Source organism: Micropterus salmoides, unplaced genomic scaffold (assembly GCF_014851395.1).
Source record: "Micropterus salmoides isolate LMB-PRFRI ecotype aquatic unplaced genomic scaffold, ASM1485139v1 Ms_hic_scaffold_7, whole genome shotgun sequence".
Lineage (NCBI taxonomy): Eukaryota > Metazoa > Chordata > Actinopteri > Centrarchiformes > Centrarchidae > Micropterus > Micropterus salmoides.
The window spans coordinates 21141520-21160532 of NW_024044459.1; the positions used below are offsets into that span (position 1 = coordinate 21141520).

The 19013-nt window shown below is 40.3% G+C and overlaps 1 protein-coding gene across 2 annotated transcripts in view; it reads left to right on the top strand.

The window, feature by feature from the left end:
• pde4d (phosphodiesterase 4D, cAMP-specific) overlaps positions 1-19013 on the top strand; it is a 207137-nt gene that overhangs the window by 13099 nt on the left and 175025 nt on the right. For both annotated transcript variants that reach the window (XM_038703070.1, XM_038703071.1), the window contains exon 2: positions 5660-5718. In XM_038703070.1, coding sequence (XP_038558998.1) covers positions 5674-5718 — 45 coding nt within the window. In that variant the 5' untranslated portion in view covers positions 5660-5673. The remainder of the gene's footprint in view (positions 1-5659; positions 5719-19013) is intronic.

Below are 19013 nucleotides of genomic sequence, written 5' to 3' on the forward strand. Positions count from 1 at the left end.
TCTGATGACCCAAATTTCCCAGCACAAAAAACAAACAATAAAATGCGTGACTCATACTTCTGGGTCTGCAGGACAATAGGTGGAATATAAGACAATTATTTTCCAGGAGCTTGAGGTGTGAGAGCTAATTTACATTTCAAGTAAATGTTATTGTATGTTCATCCCTGGGCCTGTGAAATTGTTTGGAGCTGCTACAAAGGGGCTCATCACTGTCAACAAAGTGCCATGGGAATTCAAGGAAAGGTAATTGAGCTGTTTTGCCAAGTAGGGCTTTATAACAGCCACTTTCAATTTGTCCACATACTACAGGCACTGCATATGATCAAGCGTATAATTTTGATGTATAGAAGAGGACTGTCATGATCCCTCCTGAAATAGAGAGTCTGTGACACACACGACATGCCTTTGACAGCCCTCCAGTGGTTTGCTTGTGCCTGATTTATGTGATGTATGGATTAAGCAATTGCTGCTAGTCCTTGGTGTAAAGGACAGGACAAGGTCAGCCAAACAAAAGCTGCATGACTACTGAGGATCTGGTCATCGTTAGTGTCTCTCCATGTAATTTTTTTTTTTACTATCGTGTCTAGTAAGTGCAGCACCACTTGGAGGAGCCCCTGCTATGTCTCCTATCAGTCGGTTGCTGCTGCTCAATACTGAGAGCTGAGGCTTCTTTTCTGTTCATTTATTCCTCCCTACAAGAGCCCCTGCGTCTTCAAAAGTGGCTCTGCGATGATCTTAAAACTGCAATCAGTGACCAAAATACAATTACTAAATCAATAGGATGATAATTTGCGCTGCCATCTTTAGAGAAGTGAGGCAACTCCATGAGGTGGAAAAATCCACTTCAGTCAACGGCTGAGAAATGAGACTGATTGGATGGTACATGGGGAGCGTTTAGTGAGCATCTAACAAGTATCACTGCTTATTTATTCTGAAAATAGTGTGTTGTACTGTATAATGGGTTGTAATTATTTTTAATTAGAAGTATCTAAGATGGAAACTTGCAGCAACTTTGACTGATTTGTTGATTGATTGCTTCATTTGAGTATTTACCGTCTGCTTGACTAATAATGTCAATGAAATATAATCTTCCTGTGGCTTTGCTCCAAAATATTAGCTTCATAAATTGAACCAGAAAAAGATACTTGATTAATATGGTCTACACATATCTGCCTACAGAGAGAATAAAAGTGACTGGCTATTTCAACAAAGCCACAATGCCTGCTCATCTCAGCTGATTGAGTGGCTACAATAAAAGGCTGAGATACTTTTGAGAGATTATTCAATAAGCAGCTGTGGGAGCTCAACAAGAGAAAAGAGACGTTTCACACAGCGGCTAAAATTTTGAGCACATTAGACAGCCATGACCTTCTACAGCTGGGCGAGGAGAAGCCATAGCTCGGCTCAGTTTTTACTCACTCGCTCAATGTGATCACACAGGATAAACTGTCATCACTCTCCTAAAGATGGCAGAAAGTTAATTGAAAAAGCCTACAGAGGATGTATCAAAGGGACAGGGGAGGAAATAGCATCTGGGGAGGGTAGTTTCCATACGTACCTTCTGTATCTGGATCTCTCTGGTGTGGGATCTGTAGGTCTAATTGCACCTCACGTAACCAATGCTTGAGCCCAGACAGAAATCAACCCCCTGTGGTTGCACTGTTGGCACATGCCCAGCCACACTGATCCATCACACACACCAAGACACACAAACAATAAGAGCCTGCCTGCCTGCCAGCTCTGTTCGTTTTAGTACACAAATACCAGTGTTGCTGACTGACAGGTCTTGCAAGCATGAGAAAGACGTGTAAATTGTCACTGAACTGTTTCTGTGACTGAAAGAGTGAAGAGTGTCATGTGACTAGTTATTCAGTCTAAAAATGTATCTGTGTCACAGAGACACAGCACGAACAAGCGCACATGCGTGAACACAGACGATCTGGGCAACCCAGCTCAGATCACTGTGGTGGCGAAGATCTAGAAAGCTTGAGCAGTCATTGGCTGCTGTTTTAATTGAGAATTTGCATGTTAAAATAAATGTATCCTCTTAGTGCAGCTTTCAGGAGCCTGTATAAGAAGGTGAATAATAATGGCTGGCTGATATCAAGAGTGTGAGGTTGTTTACCCACCTATTTCTCCCTCTGGGTACTTTGTAGCTGCGCCATGTCGCCTGCTGATTCAGTTTTTTGCTAAATTAGCCTTGTGTTTTCAAGGCCGAATTCCCCATTATTTTGGAGACTCATCACATTTTGGCTCTAGGGCTACCCTGAAGAGACAACGAGAGATGGTATGAGGGAGAGTTTATTTAATTTGACCAGCTCCTTCTGTTTTATTCAAGCCCCGATAGACTTTTAGCTGACTTAGAGCTACGAGGAAGAATTTGCAATGTTGATTATGAAACAGATTTATTTATTTTTTTTTACAAATGGCCATTAATGACAGTATAATAATACATTTCAGTGACAATTTGACCAACATCAAGCAGACCTGATGACAGGTGTTCCAGCATTCGCTTGGCCAGCATACACTGCAAGTGGTTACTAATTTTGTCTCGCATGTTGAGAGCGTGTTTTCGATAATTGTCCCTTTAATAAATGAACACCCTCGATCTGCCTTGTGCAAGGAATACCCAGACTACAAAACATACCACAGTCACTGTTTTCCACCCAGGAGTATAAAAGTAGAAAGCTCCTCTTTCTTTTCGTTTCCTCATGTGTTTCTTTCACGGACCTGTTTTTCTAGTATGTAAGTATGACAGTTTACAGAATTTGCCATATATATGTACTGATGTAATGAAGTTACCTATGTGGAGGTGGAGTAACACAAGGTGTGCTTTATTACGTTGGCTGAAATTTGAAGGCAAAGATTGCGTGTAACACCGAGTATGTGTGTCTTCAGCAAAGTGTTGTGCGCATGCAGTCATGCAGAGCCGGACCGTCCTATACACTCACCACGCACGACATGCGTGTAGGGCTCCGCAAATTAAGCAGCGTCAAAAGGAGTGTCAATGTTTACAATTTGATGAAAGGATGAAGAGGTAACTATGCTTCTGGGCACGATAAGAGAAATAAACTCAATGAAAGTGAACTGCAGGAACAGCAGTCAGGTAAATGGTTCTCTTCTCTCAAACTTTGATGTCAACATATAACAGTAACATTACTGTTATATGTTGACATCAAAGTATAGGGGCTATTTGTAGTTTTTCAATAAAATCAGATATTAATAAATCAAAATTTTACTGCCTTTTTGTCAATGGGCTGGAGCCTCACTTAGAAATGAAGCACACACCTGTTTTCTCAAAGTTTTATCACTTTCCACATTACTTCACCAACTAACGCAACACATATTACTATCCTGTGTACCACCGGTATTATATTGAAGTGTTGATTTAGCCTGCAAGAAATGATGTAACGGTACAAAGCAAATGTAGAGTGATTTGTTCATACTAGCTTAAACTGATGCAGGCAGGGCAGTCAGCTAATGTTAGATCGGCTCGGACATGCCTCTGTTTGCTTCGTAATGTTCAATTCAGATTTAATGTCGTTTTACCCATACTCAGGTACACAGATTCTCCATCGTCTCAGTTGCTGTAACCAACATGACCCACACAATGTACAATAATGCAACAAAACGGCGCAAGACTACACTTATTGTCTAACTGTTATAAAGTGTGGCAACAATGTAATTTATAATATTCAGTCCAGCTCATTAACTGTTTTGTTATCATCCAGTACATTTAGCTGTGCTCACATTGCTGAGCCTGCTGTGAAAGATGCACAAATAATAACGTTACTGAAAAGCAGACAGGTGAGGTCACGTCGATGTATCACGTCGGCTAAATGCAGTTAATGTAACGTTGTCATCTGTGACCGTGGGCAGTGGCAAATTGTATACATGTCTCACGACTTAAGTAGGAGGAGGCCCCAGGGAGGTCAGGCCCGGCTCTGCAGTCATGTCTCTGGATACTCTTCCTATATACCAAGTCTTTTCATATGAAGTTATAACAGTGTGTATGATGGATGAATGACCTTATGTTGGGAAAGACTGGCCAATCAACTTTCCCTGCATAAACCTTTACTGGCCCCGGGCCATCGGGGCCATCTGTTCTGAGTATGCTTAGGTATGCAGGCATTATTTGTTGTACAAATGTGTGTATATTACATGTGCATGCTTTGTGAAGTGCATATGTTCTGGCCTCTGTGTAGAGTTATTCACATAGGGCTCATTAGGACAAAATATTTCCATGAGCAAAGACAGTTTATTTATCCCAAAGGCAACATCATATGAAGTCTGTGCACCATGTCATGATCAATCTCCTCTCCTCTCCCCTTCCCTCTCCTCTCCTCAGAGCCCAATCGATGGAGACTGTCCAGCCAGCTCCGTCTGTTTTTCTGTCTGTGGTAATTAGTTGTTCATCCTGTCACTCCACATCTATTTAATAGAGATGGGCCTGAGCGAAAGGACCAAAGTGGAGAATAATGTGTGACCCGTTTGGGTGATCTCTCATTCAAAGTACATCCAGTGTTGCTGATGAGTCCTGGTAGACAGGAATAGAGTGGAGTTGGTGTTGGTGTTTCTAAACTCATGGACCATGGAAATGAAGGTTTAAGTTGTAAGTGGCAAGTGACATGTGTGTATATGTTGCTTTGCAGGGGATGGCCTGTTAAAAATGATTTGTTAGCCTGGGTATAGCTGTGGGTGGAACACAGACAACCACAAAGGAAGCTGCTGTTATTTATGAGGAAAATATATTACTCAGGGACATTTACCCAAAACTTGATAGACATACAAAGAGGACAGCAGGAGTTGAAAAACTGGATTCCTGAATTGTCTGCTTACTTTTTTTAGATTTCTCGCAGGTTGATAACAACCAGAGAAACCTAGATGTGACAGGACTGCTAAAACACAAACAGACTGTCTGTATATGCTCCAATCAAACCACACCAGAATTTGTTTATTTACTATTTATTTAATATGCTTTTCTGCATGTGTCACAACACTTGCACTGAATGGTTGTGGACATCCAGTTCAGCACAATTGGTCTTAGCTAAAAGTGTGTGTGTGTGTGTGAGAGAGAGAGAGAGAGAGAGTGAGAGAGAGAGAGAGAGAGACACAAAGAAAGAGATGAGAGAGAGGGGCAGGTGTAGGCTTGGGGGTTATTAGACCAGGTAAACAGAACAGGGTTGTGTAACTCTGGCTGATAATTCACTGACCTTTCCCTTTTACACTCTAATGCATTCTAATAGGCCAGTGGATCCCAGCATGGCTTCTTTTTCACCAACACACACATGCATTGTGTTACCTGTTCTCTACACACACACACACACACACACACACACACACACACACACACACACACACACACGTACGCACAAGGACCTGGTTGTCCTGGAGATCAGAGCTTTCATATTCTCAAACCACAAAACCCCTGGGAGGGGGTATAAACTTACCTCAACCTGTCCTGATAGAGCTATCTTCCTTTAATATAATAAACAACACATTTCAAAAACTCTATACACTTAATATAAATAATTATTATACTATTTTGGGATTTAGTTGGATGTGTATAGTATAGTGGGATGGGCTGCCTCCTTACAAATGTTTGTGTTAGCCCCACATTCTGATAAACCCTGTGTGACTGAATCCTGACTGTTTTCAGAGGTGGCACGCACCATGCAAAAGAATGACCGGTCCGGGGACGACAACCAGCGGGACAGTGTAAGTGAACACCAGCTTTGTCTTCTTGCATTTGTATGCCTTTTTATTTTTCCCCTTTAAATGATTTTTTTCTTTCATCTTTAGATAAGTACGTCTTGATAGTCTTCCTTTTACTTCTTCATTTTACTTATTCTTATATATTCTACTGTACACCATTACACGTAATTATGTAAGGGTCTGGGAGAATGTACTAAATGTTATTTACACAACTGCATAAGTCCTGATTCAGATAATGTTTTGGGCATTTATGGGTTCCCTGAACATGTAAGTTGTAACCGAGCTAATAACAGAGCTTTTTGATAATTTCTGGGAGTTCACACGTTTACACCAGTTTTGGCTGTTAGAGGTGATATGGGATGGAAACCCCCAAATGTGACACATCCAGTAAATGTGAGATGATTCACATTTGGAACAGACTTGTGAATATGCCTGAACTCTCTCTGCTGCTCACTAGAAAGATCTTTAACTGGGTGAAATCTATAGTTTGTTTGATTAATTTGTTTTTCATTTTTCAAAAGAGATTGCAGCGTGACATTCATGATGCTCAGCACAAATTTCTTTTTATATTCAAGGAAATACGGTCTGCTGATGTTTGGTACAAACCTAGAATACAGACATCTCAGTGGAGAGACTTATGTGAAGCAGAATTTAAACATACAGTACCTTCAGATAAATGACCATTAATGGTTTCCCTGAAAAGAAAGGCTTTGTTAAGTGATTCGGGTGAGACTGAAGATGAAATCCATTTTGTGTTTTATTGTTCATTACATGATGATTTAAAGGCTTCACTGATTTTATTTGTGGAGCCTGGGATAGGAGAAGTTCTTTGTTTGCAATGTAACTTTATACGTAAAAGGTTATGCTCATGTCTAACAAATGTTTCACCACTGCAACCATATTTTTGGTCCCTGTGGGCATGACACTAGGGCTGCAACTAATGATTATTTTTATTTTCAATGAATCTGCTCCTTAGCAATTAATTAATTGTTTGGTCCATATGTCTATAAGAAAAGTTGTGAAAAATTCAGATTTTCTTCAAAATGACAAGTTCTTTAAACCCCATCCTGACATCTTCAGATTCCTTGTTTTATTCCAACCAACTGTCCAAAACCCGAAGATTTTCTATCACATAAGATAAAGCCTAAAAGGAAAGTCATTTTTATGTATACATCGCCATGGTTGCTTCTGGGCAAGAAATGCACACATACAGTACATACGCTTGATTAGCATACATGACAACCAATAATTTGATCTTTTATATAAGTGCCCTTGTTATGGAGTGTCCAGTGCTGTCAACTGTAGTATTCATAGCACACACAAATTCAAAACTGGTATTTTCTCCTTTGTCACCCATCCTCCACAACAGCTACACTACTATCAACATCTAACCCACTGAATCTGAGCTCTCATATGGTGTCAGAGTCAGAGTTGTGCGCAAGCTGTCCGTCACCCTCCACTATCCATCTGCATTTAATATGCAGGTTCCTGGAAATCCTAACAAACAACTAGAGAGGTCAGAGCTGCCCTGTCACCTAGGTACAGAGATCGGATAGAGCAGCAGCAGACACTGTCAGACTTATCCTCCCGTGCATGAATAATATATTCAATCACACTCTACGGTTGTTGACCTTGAGTTGAAGTTCAAACGTAGGGCCTGTGTGCGAGTCTTTCAAATGGGCTGACATCAGAGAGGAAATACACTGAGCATGCGGACGGGGAATTTCTCTTCAAAAGGCTCTTGTGGGGATATCAGCCAAAATATAAATGACAGCTTTAAAAAGGAAAAAAAAAATCAATTTCCGTTACTGCTGTAAGTTTATCACATGGTTCACATTTCTATATGAATCACAGTGAAAGATGAGATAGGAGTGTCAAAATGTCCATTACGGCTTTGGGCTGAGTTTCCCACACATTTCCACTTGGCGTGTCTAGAAACCACATTATTATCTGTCCTACAGTTCAAACGCACTTTGCGGCAGCTCCGTGGGATATAAGTGTACCATACAGGTACAAGCAGCATGCATTAAACAATACTGTACTGTTCCCTTTCAGGAAATCGAAATTGTAAAACTCTATGCTTCTCCTGTGGGGAAACACTAAAGCCAGAGGTCACCAATGAAAAAAACATCCAAAGACATGATTGCCTGAAAGCTTGGCTTCTCAAACTGATGCATAACATTACATTAAAACAAAAAGCATGTAGTCCCACTGGCACAATAATAAATAGAACTGCATAAATGTAAATGGTTACTTTAAAAAAAAAACTGATGATGGGAACAAATGACCTTTAAAAAAAATGGTTGAATTTTAAATCTTTTCTTCCTTCATTAACAGTGGAAAAAAGACACCTATGAAAGCGTAATTGTAAGATATGTGCTGGATTTGAAACTGAGTAGAGATTTGACCACTAGTCCATGTTACCTGTGATTAATGTCTTCATCAATTAAGACAGAGAGAACAGAGCAGGGCAAGGGGCTTGAGAAGAGAGACAAGTGTTGCGAGAGAAATGGGCGGGACATCGAGAGAGGACAGGTAATTAAGAGAGAAGAGAGGAGAGGTGGGGGTGAGGTTAAGACAAGAGGTGAATGTGAAAACAAATTGAGAGCAGCGGAGATGCTCCCTCGTCATCCTGAAGGGAATATTGAGGTAGAGCAGGGACACAGGCTGCGCTGATGAATACGTTTCCTGGGGGCTGTCCAATCAGGCAGTGCCATTGATGAATAGTCATGAGTCACCTTATCAGCATCACCATGGTAACGCAGATGTGACTGTGGCCTTGTGAATGTGATGAGGGAATAGAAATGGGCCGAACGCCGCTCCGTCTCCTTCCCGCACACATCTTGATCACCAATTAGAGCCCAGTAGGAGAGAATCAACGCCATGTGTTTGGGCCTCTCCAGCTTTGAAGGCAAGGTGAGGGGGTTTTGAGTGAAGTGGAAGGACATGGACACGGTGAAGATGATGGTTAGGGACTTAATGCATGGGAACAGTGCAAAGAGGGAGCAGGAGGAGGAGGAGGATTTGAATTCTGCTTGAATGTGGTATGTGGTAACTTAAAATCAAGGTAATTACCATCAAAGCCAGTTGACACACAGCACATACAGGTGAAGGCTGGCAGGATGAGGAGAGGGGAAGTGGATGACAAGATATTAAATGAAAAGAGCTGGGAAATTAGATTGAACAGGATCAGAGGAGGGGAACATTATCAGAGAAGCGGAAAAGTGACTGAAGGATGAGAGCAGGGCAAGAGACAGCTGGAGGAGATCAAATAAAGAAAACGGACAAGGGATAATGGAATAAAGGGCTTGGGCAACACAAATAATGATTTATATAATTCCCTAACCTCTTACACAGACATCTTACAAAGAGCAACAACAATCTGTAGTGCAGTTCTGTGAAGATCAATTTCCAAGAGGCTCTTGCTCTCAACACTAGCTGGAATCCCGACCAGGATTTGACAGGCCCATTAAAGATAGGCATCTCTTTAGCTCTCCACCTTCCACTCAATTTTCATTTTACTGGACACACGGTGAAGGCAACAGTTAAACCCCCCCCCCCCAGATAATAGCAGTTTTGTTATCACAAATTTGACAGGCAAGCAATGTTAATTATTTTTGAGCTACTGCTTATCAACCTGCTTATTTATTTATGAGAGTAGAACCATTTACTGCATATTTGAAACATGCAATTAGATTAGCAGGCAGCTCCATACAACGAGGACATACTCAGGCACTCAGGGAAATGATATATGTTTTTCCCCTCAAGCCTGCCAAAACTCAACCGGGGGAAATAATTTTTTTTCTAACTGGCACTTGTCAGTGTCTGTCTGCCTTTGGAGCCTGCACTTAAAAGCAACTACGCACATTGTAGAGACGTAAGCAGGGAGGCTCAATATTTATTTATTCTTCTACACCTCGTGTAAAGAAACATTACCACCCGCTCGCCGTTCTCATTTCACAGCCTGTTGACTGCATTTAAAGAGTGATTAATCTTGCATAAGGTGTTTGGCAACATGCTCAGTGTGGATGTGGGGTTGATGCATGAGGAGTGGTGTGTGAACTCTGCCTGGGAAGGTCGACATGGAGGATTCATGGAGTCATTAATCTCCCCACTTTTAGTGTCACGCTTTACCCAGATTCAATTCATGGATGACACATGCGGTCTCCTTCTTACTTTTTCACTATTTCAAAATAATCCAGACACTTTATCTTTAGAGCAGCTTTTTTAGATACAAAGAATTGCAGATGGACTCGGCTTTATCTCTCTATATTACAGTACGGTGACCCTGACCCTTTACACAGATAATGAAAATACAGAAAATGTGTTGCAAGTTTTAAGTAATGTCCACCTATCAGCCGCTTGTCACTGTTATCTAGTTCTTTCTGTATCTGCTGTAAAAAGTTTTCCCCTCCCTGTAGGTTTCCAGGCGCTACCAGGGTATTTTATCTAATTTCATTGTGCGTCAGACAGTGTATCACAGATTCATGCCTGACGCAGAGGAAGACTCTCTGTCTTGTCCCTGCCAGACATTAGACTATTGGTTGGGGGCTCTTTGAAACAAATAGATTCATCTCCCTCACCTTCAATGACCGCTCACTACACCATGTTACTTCTCTATCACCTGTCCTGCTACATTTCTTGCACTTAATCTTTTCTCTCATCTAATTATTCTCACTTTTGCTGCTGAGATAAATAGGAAACAAGAGGATGTGCCGCTATTGTGTCCTCTGTGTGTGCTTTGCCTTTACAAACTACCATGTCCTGCGACCATTTTGCAACCTCGTTAGAAGCATATATATTTCATGCTATCACATCAAAATGAAAAGAGCGGTAGGGGGTGATGCAAACGTGAATGGAAATTTAAGACACTCTTACTTGAGATCGAAAAGAGGGGGAGAACTCTATTTGCTTCATGGATGCCATGAATGTCTAAGTATAGAAAGGCAATTTGTAACCGTAACAGCAGATAGCAGAGGCAAGCATGTGCTTGATATGCCAAACAATTGAAGGTAAATAACAGGACGAATGTTTGAAATCAGCATTATTGCCACATGTGGTGCCGCTGCACGCACACTCTGTATTTCACGCAGTAAATGTGCGGTCAAATAAATAACATCTAGAAATCACCTTAATGTGTTTTTTTCTTTCTGCTTTTACTCTAAAATACTAAGACTAAAACTAAGCAGAAATCCTAACAAGGCCTTAAAATAAACTTGACACGTGGTAAAGTCAAATTTTCACCCTGTCATTTCCAAGTACATTAGAAGCCTCCGTATGTTTTATGTATATAGTATGTTGTAATGTATGTCTCCAATGCAAAGCACTGGTCCCATGTATGGATGCCATGAACCTGAATATTGACTTATGTCTGCAGAATTATTCATAATGTGGATGCAAGGTTGAAACAGAAGAATGTTCCCAATTCCATCCCACCACCCCTGTTTGCTTTATCCTTTGACCCTGAAGCTTTGAGCATTGTGCACTGTAGGAGATGAAATTAGTTAATTTTTATCACCCTGCAGAATACTGTGTTTTACAGCTACGTGAACCAGCACATCAAGCAGTAAAAACACACACCCTGGTTGTAAATACCAGCAACTCCCATAATGAAGCAAAAGATAAACCTGTGTTGTTCAGGCAACCCTTTTACTAAGACAGCATGTGCCAAGCAAACCCCTGACTGGTGGTGATTGTGGAGAGTAACATGAGCCATTTGCCTAAATAGAGCAGGTTGCAAGCTATCAATAAAGCGAGCTTGTAGATAAAACATCCTTCTCTCTCCTTTGTTTCAAATGTAGTGTTGGCTTCCAGAACGCAGAGTGCTGCGTAAGTACCGCCAGATAAATGGAAGGACCAAATTGTTTTTTCAACCTGGTGATTTACTGCATCTCCTCCAATAGCAATCTTTCTTTTTCATCTCCTCTCAATCCTTCCCTCTCTTCCTCCCTTTGTCAGTGTTAACTTTTTTCCCCAGCCACTTCTGTCATTGCTCCCGGGCTTCACCTAGAATCCATTTAAGATTCATTCTCTGATACAATGAATTGCTAAATTCAGAGCACGGAGATGAATGATGGCACTGACGATGAAAGGTTGCACATACGTATATAGTATATAGAGCGGCTTGCCCTCTGGCTTGAAGTCCTTCATTTTAGTCTAACCCTTGAAGAACTTCATGATCACAGCCATTTTGTTAAGTAGCTCATAGGAAGACCACCCTGCTGAGTTTGAATCTGAGGTGCTGGTGTGGTCCCATGACCTGATCCAAGATCAATACAACTGTTTTTTGGAACATCTTATCAACATGGACCCCGATTCAGTCCGTCTTGTCTTGGAACGTAAAATGGTGTCAAATTGATACAATGTAATCAGAAAGGAAATGGCGATGACATTTTTCCATGAGAGGAAGTGAGGGAATGCCTCTCAGCTCGCCAGAAGCAATGCTCAGATACTCTCAGCAGATGGTCGGTAGGATAAGCTGCGAACAAATAAAGATGCATCAAGGAGGAGAGCTCTTCCAGGTGTTGACATGTGCTGCATACTAATAATTTCATACCATTATTTTTCTATATGAGTGCAACTATAAATAAAAGAAAGAGAGCTGACAGGGCTGAGGTCTCGTCCAGGTGCTGTTTTCACTGTGAACTCATACAAAAATTGAAAGGCCAAGCAACACCCAACCGATGTTTGGTGCCAGGTTAATCTCTGAAAAGGTCAACAGAAAAAAAAGGTGCTAATGAAAAATTCAGTTCATGAAAACGGCGTGGCTTCCTGTTTGCAGAGAAAAGGGTCTAATTGATATGAATGAATTCATAAATCATGCATGTGGGAGGGAGTAACTTTAAAACCTTTAATAGCAAATCCCCATGTTGATATGACACATGCCTTTGGTGTGAGAGACCCGGGTTCAATTCCCCACCATGACACATCCACTAATGTGTCCCTGAGCAAGACACTTAACCCCTAGTTTCTCCAGAGTTGTGCAACCTCTGACATATATAGCAATTGTAAGTTGTTTTGGATTAAAGTGTCAGCTAAATGAATAAATGTAATGTAATGTAATGATACAGTTTGATCCCCAGTGATGTAGCTTGAACATGGAGATGGATGTAAACAAAGTCCTTATAGGCAGGTCATGCAATTCGGCAGCCATCTTGGCAACGCCCCCGGGCAGCTATTTCGGACTAACAAGACCAGGCTCCTATCTGAAAGAATGGGGAGAGAGGCAGAACTGCACTTTTACTGTTCACAGGGACGTAAAAACTACATTAATAGAATCAGCAATAAAATCTGATAAAAATCGCTGAAAAAGTTTGACTCAAAATAAGGTTTAAAAAAGTATTTTTCCTGACTGGTTATATTTCTACTACACATGCTTTCCCTATAGAGTTGTATTGAGGATTCTTAAAGTGGCATGTCTCCTCTATATAACGTCTCTGATGTAAACTAAGGTTTGATGTGCAGCACGACCATTAGGAAGGTAGAGCAGCGAAAAAGAGTTGTTTTGCTTAATCACTAAGTCAGGGGACAAGACAAGAAGAGGACTGAATTAGGAAATAAAATAAAGAAGACGGGCCGCCTCTATGTCCCTCCATAAATGAATGAGATCTGCATGCGGGAATGGAGCCAATATTGAACCACCTGCATACCTAAGAAGCCTCACATCAAGACATTTTATCAAAGGCTACAAACCCCCAGCATGGAAGGTGGTGAATTATTTTTTTGTCAAATAAATTCCAGTTCACATCCATTTTTAACCATTTCCATAATGAAAGCACAGATCAAAGAAGAGTGTGCGTTGTGTTTTCTCAGTCTTGTGTACGAGCTGGCCCTCAAAACTGCAAAATACCTCTTTTATAATGGGTACAGAGATTTCTGTTGGTAATACACACTGATGTGCTGTCATGATCAAACTATCCTAGGACTGTTTAAACAAACTTTTTTCCATCTCTCACAGTAACTCTCAGATCTTCTCCGAAGGCCATGTCAACACATGTAACCCTTAGCTTACATGTGTTGACATGGCCTTCGGAGAAAATCAGAACAGGACCCATTTTGCATTGATTGATTTACTCCTTTGACCACCAAAACCACATTAAATGCCCACGGAAACCACATCTCTGATAAGAATGAAGAACTTCTAAACCATGACATAAAAGGAGGGTATCACTTTATCTCAAGACGATTTATAGACCTAGTGTCATTTTATCTGTGCAATAAATGGACAATTGTAAATCCAGCAACAGCAGCTGAAGTTAGACCTCATGCTCAAAGCCTTTTCTCTTCTAAAAGTGATACATACTGAAAAAAACAAAACAATAATGCATAAACAAACCTCTGTGTTGTGTTGTTTTCAACCAACTCACAGAGCTAATGTTAGCTAGTAGCTACAAATGGTAAAATCTGCCAGTGAAAGCTGTCATTTAAGGTTACATATGAGAAGCTACTTTTGTCAATCTTTGTCTGAAATCCCCAAAAATTACTATGAATTACATGTAGCAAATCTACCTTCCACTGTTTTTGTAAACTCTGTACATGCCATGCGAGAACCAAAACCTTGGCAGGCGTAGCAACAATAACTGAGGGTCAGGGGGTGGAAATGAACTTTTTGGCTCACCTGCCAAGGTGGCTGGTAGATGAAAAAATCCACCGGCCAAACATATTTTTCACCTCCAAAATAATAAATTGCCTTTTGTGTCACATATACATTTGTTTCCATCCTTATAATTGAGATAATAAGGTATTCTGTCAAATACAAACTTAAAGAACAGGCCAGAGTGAAATTTGAAGCAAAATTATATTATTGCTATTAAATGTACTTAAAACTAGTGCTGGGCAACAATTAAAATTCATCATCATTCATCAATCATTTAAATTTTAATCATTAATTAATTGCATTGTTATGCGTAAAATTTAATAATGAATTCTAAAGTAGTGTATTTAAATGTACTGCTATATACACAAAAGTGCAATAACATGGTTTGCAAAAACTGCAAATGCTTTTTGCCAGCAGTATTCCCTTTACACAGTAAAATTAAATAATTCTTATAAATCTCAACTTAAACATTAATGTATTCAAATCAGATGTAAAACCAAAGCTATTTGCTTTTATTATTTATAAGCTTTTATCTAGCTTGTGAAAACAAGTTACCATCAAAGTCCAGTTTTCTTGTGTTCTTTTCTGAACAGGTATCAGCAGAAACATTTTTCTTTTATCAGGGGGCAGCATAAATAGTATAGGGCCTATGTTCAGTAGCAAGTGTTAGACTGAGGGGAAGTGGTCGAGCACGAGGTGTGAACTGTCGCGGTTGTGCTCGGCTCACGCACACAACCACCCGTGGCCGAAGTTGAATTGTCTTGAACTTTTTGTTTCGCGACGCACAGCACAAATCATTGGAAGAGAGACTGATCCTCGCTGTTTGTGAGTTTCCAGAATCTATTTACTAAATAGGACATCAACAGGAGGGAATTCGCATGGCAGAGCATCCCCGCAAAACTAGATGAAGGCCTATCAGGAAAAGTTATGTAGCGTACAATTTCAACTTAAGTTATAGGCTATAGCTGTGTAGCGCACAGAAGCTGTTGCCATGGTTACTCTAGAGTGGCTGCTATTTACTCGCGGAGCACCCGCGGGGCCAAGCGACTACGTTGCAATTTTAAGGATGTTCCTAAGATTGACATCTTCCCCAATACTAACCACTTGCTGCAGGCAAGTCTGCCGAGGCCTCCCTGATTTCCAGGTCAACATCCCCCCCTCCTGTGACCCATAGTTTGACTGTATGTGTATTCAGTGAGCAACAGACTTGCAAAATAATAATAATTAAAACTACATTAACGTGGGATAAAATAATTGTCAGCGTTAATTAATTAATGCGTTAACACGATAATAACGCATACCCAGCCCTGCCTAAAACATAACAGGAAATTGTTTTATAAACTTACAAGATGCTTATTAATCCATCCATCCATCCATCGTCAACCGCTTATCCTGCGTACAGGGTCACGGGGGGCTGGAGCCAATCCCAGCTGACATCGGGCGAAAGGCAGGGTACATTTCCTACAAAATTGTCATATTATGCTTTTTGGCTTTCCCCCTTTCCCTTATTATGTTTTATATCTTTTTTGTGCATGTAATAGGTTTGCAAAGTGAATGAGCCCAATGTCCACCCCAAAGCGAGTTACCATCTCCCACAGAAAATTGCTTGAAAACAGCTCAATTGTAGTCCACTTTTCTTTTTTTTTTAATTGTATTTTGATAACAGGTCTACTTGAAGCTCCTTTTGGGTTCTATTTTTCAAATGTATTGGTTGTATGTTATGTGTATTTGATATGTATTTTAACGAACCTGGTGAAGCCAAAGACAAGTTTCCAGAAATGGATAATAAAGTTTTATCTCATCTTATCTTATCTTTTACTTCCATAAACTATAATCATAATCGTCATAATTCTTGCCTAGCTAAAACTCTTACTCCAGTCTAGATTTTGAAGCTGGTTCGGGAACATGTACAGCTAAACTGAAGCCCTGGTTACCGCCTTGTCAGGACTTACTCTGCTTCTGATTGGCTAGTAGTCCTTCACTAGGTACTGCGCATGCTCAACTCCAAAAAAAGATCAAACAGAAGTGAGATGCTTCACTCGGTACCTAAAACAAAGCGGTCAGCACACATAGGGAAAAGAGGTGCTGCAGCAATGTGCAGTATAACAAACAAATGAGCAGCTTTTGTCAATCTCTAGTCACTACTGAGAGGTGAGAAAAAGTTTGTTTACACATCCTTAGTATACTTTGATTGAAAATGAATCCATGTAAACCTATTCTGGTACAGCCTCTAAAATAAAATTATAAACCTGAAAATCTGCATAATATGACAACTTAAAAACACTCACAACATGTGAGTTGTTTACCAGAAGGCTTTCATAAAATCAGACCTATGGGCAGCCCAAAAGAGTCTGACTGGACCAGCAGTGGATTGGCACGAAGTACAGAGAGAGCACAGAAGAGTCACAGCAGACCAATTAACCTTTAACTGATCCCACTTATCATAAAGGGCCACTTCAGACATGAGGGGAGACAGCACGAGTGAGTGAAAATGAAGGACTGTGTGTATAATCTACAGTGGGAAAGAACACACACACACTTGGAAGTCCTAAACTTTGTACTCTGCAGCCTCTTGTGTCATACCTCTCACTCGTGGTCTTTGACATGACTAAAATAATTTTCACATGCCATCCAATATTATTCTAGTTATCTTGAAGAAATACCTCAGGACACAAACTAACAGTTTTTATTTGAAATCTTTATTTTAAACTATATCCTCAAAGGAGAGTATTCAAAATCAGTATTCAGTTTCAAAGTTCAAGATGAAGGTTACTTTGAATATTCTCATCTTTTTGCATTTTACTGTTGACTGAGAGTATTTATATGCACATCATGTAGGTGCAAGGCTTTCAGAAAACAGCGTCAATAAAAAAAGGTAACGCCTGCATACTTACTCCACACCACAAAGGTTTAATAATAACAATGTTTCGATCCTACTTGAATCTTCGTCCGGTCAGAATGTTTGAAAAATGGAAACCACACCTATATTTAAACAACATGCACACCAATAGGCTGACAAGGTCTATGATGGCAGGTGTGGTTAAACATCCAAACACAGTCAGGGTGATAAACATCCAAAAACTACTCAATAAAATACAGAAAGAAACAGTATTACAAAAGCCATACTCACCATCCCATATATCAGAACCTACATCACCTATGTTCAAAAAATATGTTTTATTAAGTCTGAGGAAAAGGAGAACAGTAATATACAGAAATTTGGCCTTAACCCCTTAGCTAGCTTAAATCACGATAAAAAGAAAAAAGTATTTAAATGTTTGGAATTTTCACAAATAAGTGTGTCAGGGTCTAGAAAATTCTCTCTCTCTCTCTCACACACACACACACGGTTGTATACATACACATATATATGTGTGTGTGTATATATATGAGAGCTATCATGATACTATCACCATTTTCATCTGTGGGAGTAAGAGGGGATTTAGATCCCCTCCTGTCCTCTGAGATCTAACATATGTATGCCAGTGTATGTGAGAGAGGCCACTAGCTGATTTACCTCTCTGAAATGCACTGCCACCACACAGGACCACCACACGCTGGTCCTGGGTCCGGATGAAGCTCCTGTGCTCTGCTATCATGTTTTTTAGTGGTCTTTGTGTTTTTCCTACATAGTGCTAAACCACGTGGGCATATGATAAGATAAATTACATTTCTTGTGGAACAAGATAGTAAAAGCTATAGATAAAACCTAATAGATAGTGCGTCTTACTTCCATTGATTTTCCTGTTCTTGGATGGGTGTGTAATGTGGTACACTTATATGTAAAATTGCATGAACCACACTGACAATTCCCTGGTGGAGGATCAAGGAAAGTAGTGTATTTACCAAGGATGAGATCAGATTTCACCAGCATTTGTTTCAGGTTAGCAGGACATCTGTACACTACTTTGGGTGAATCTTTGAATTCGTTATTAAGTAGTGGAGAAATAATAAAGTCACTTTTACTGACAAATGTATGGACATCTAGTCAAGTAAAATACAGAAAGATAAGCAATAATGAATGTAAGTGTATAGATCATTCATAGAGTGATTTAATAGGACTGAAGTGTAGCGCATATAATAAAGTGCAAGTGTAAATAGTAGCACCACTGAAAGGGTCACAAAAAACGCAGTGCCATTACATAAATTGTTTAGCAGGTCTCTGAATATACTGTCAACAGAGTTCATGTTTAATACTTAACCCATTAGAGTCAACATCCATCTTTACCTTCAGTCTGCTGAAGTTAATCTGAAAAGTGAGAGTTAATCATGTTGGCTCCCTCGTTCCCCTCTGTAAACCACAGTCTATGGCAATGAGTCTCATACCGGTAATTATGTAGGAATGAAAGGCTCAATGGCTTCCTGGATGAAGATTGGCATCTTGATGGATGCGGAAAGGGAGAGGAGAGGGTGAGGAAGAACGACGTCCTCTGATCTAATGGTGATGTATAAAGCTGTATAGTGCTAACTCCCAGGATAATTCATTTGTTTGCACTTGGAGGGTGACTAGGTGTCTTTATTCAGCAGGTTGCCCCAGGCCATGCAATCTACTGTATGAAAACCTGCAACACACGAAAAAGGCCAAAATAATAACAACAAGGAATTCACTTCAGTTCGCTATTGTTGCAAGATTATTAACTAAGGCTAAATTACCGACTAGACAAAGGAGGCAACTGTCCCAGAGCCTCAGACGCTAAGGGCC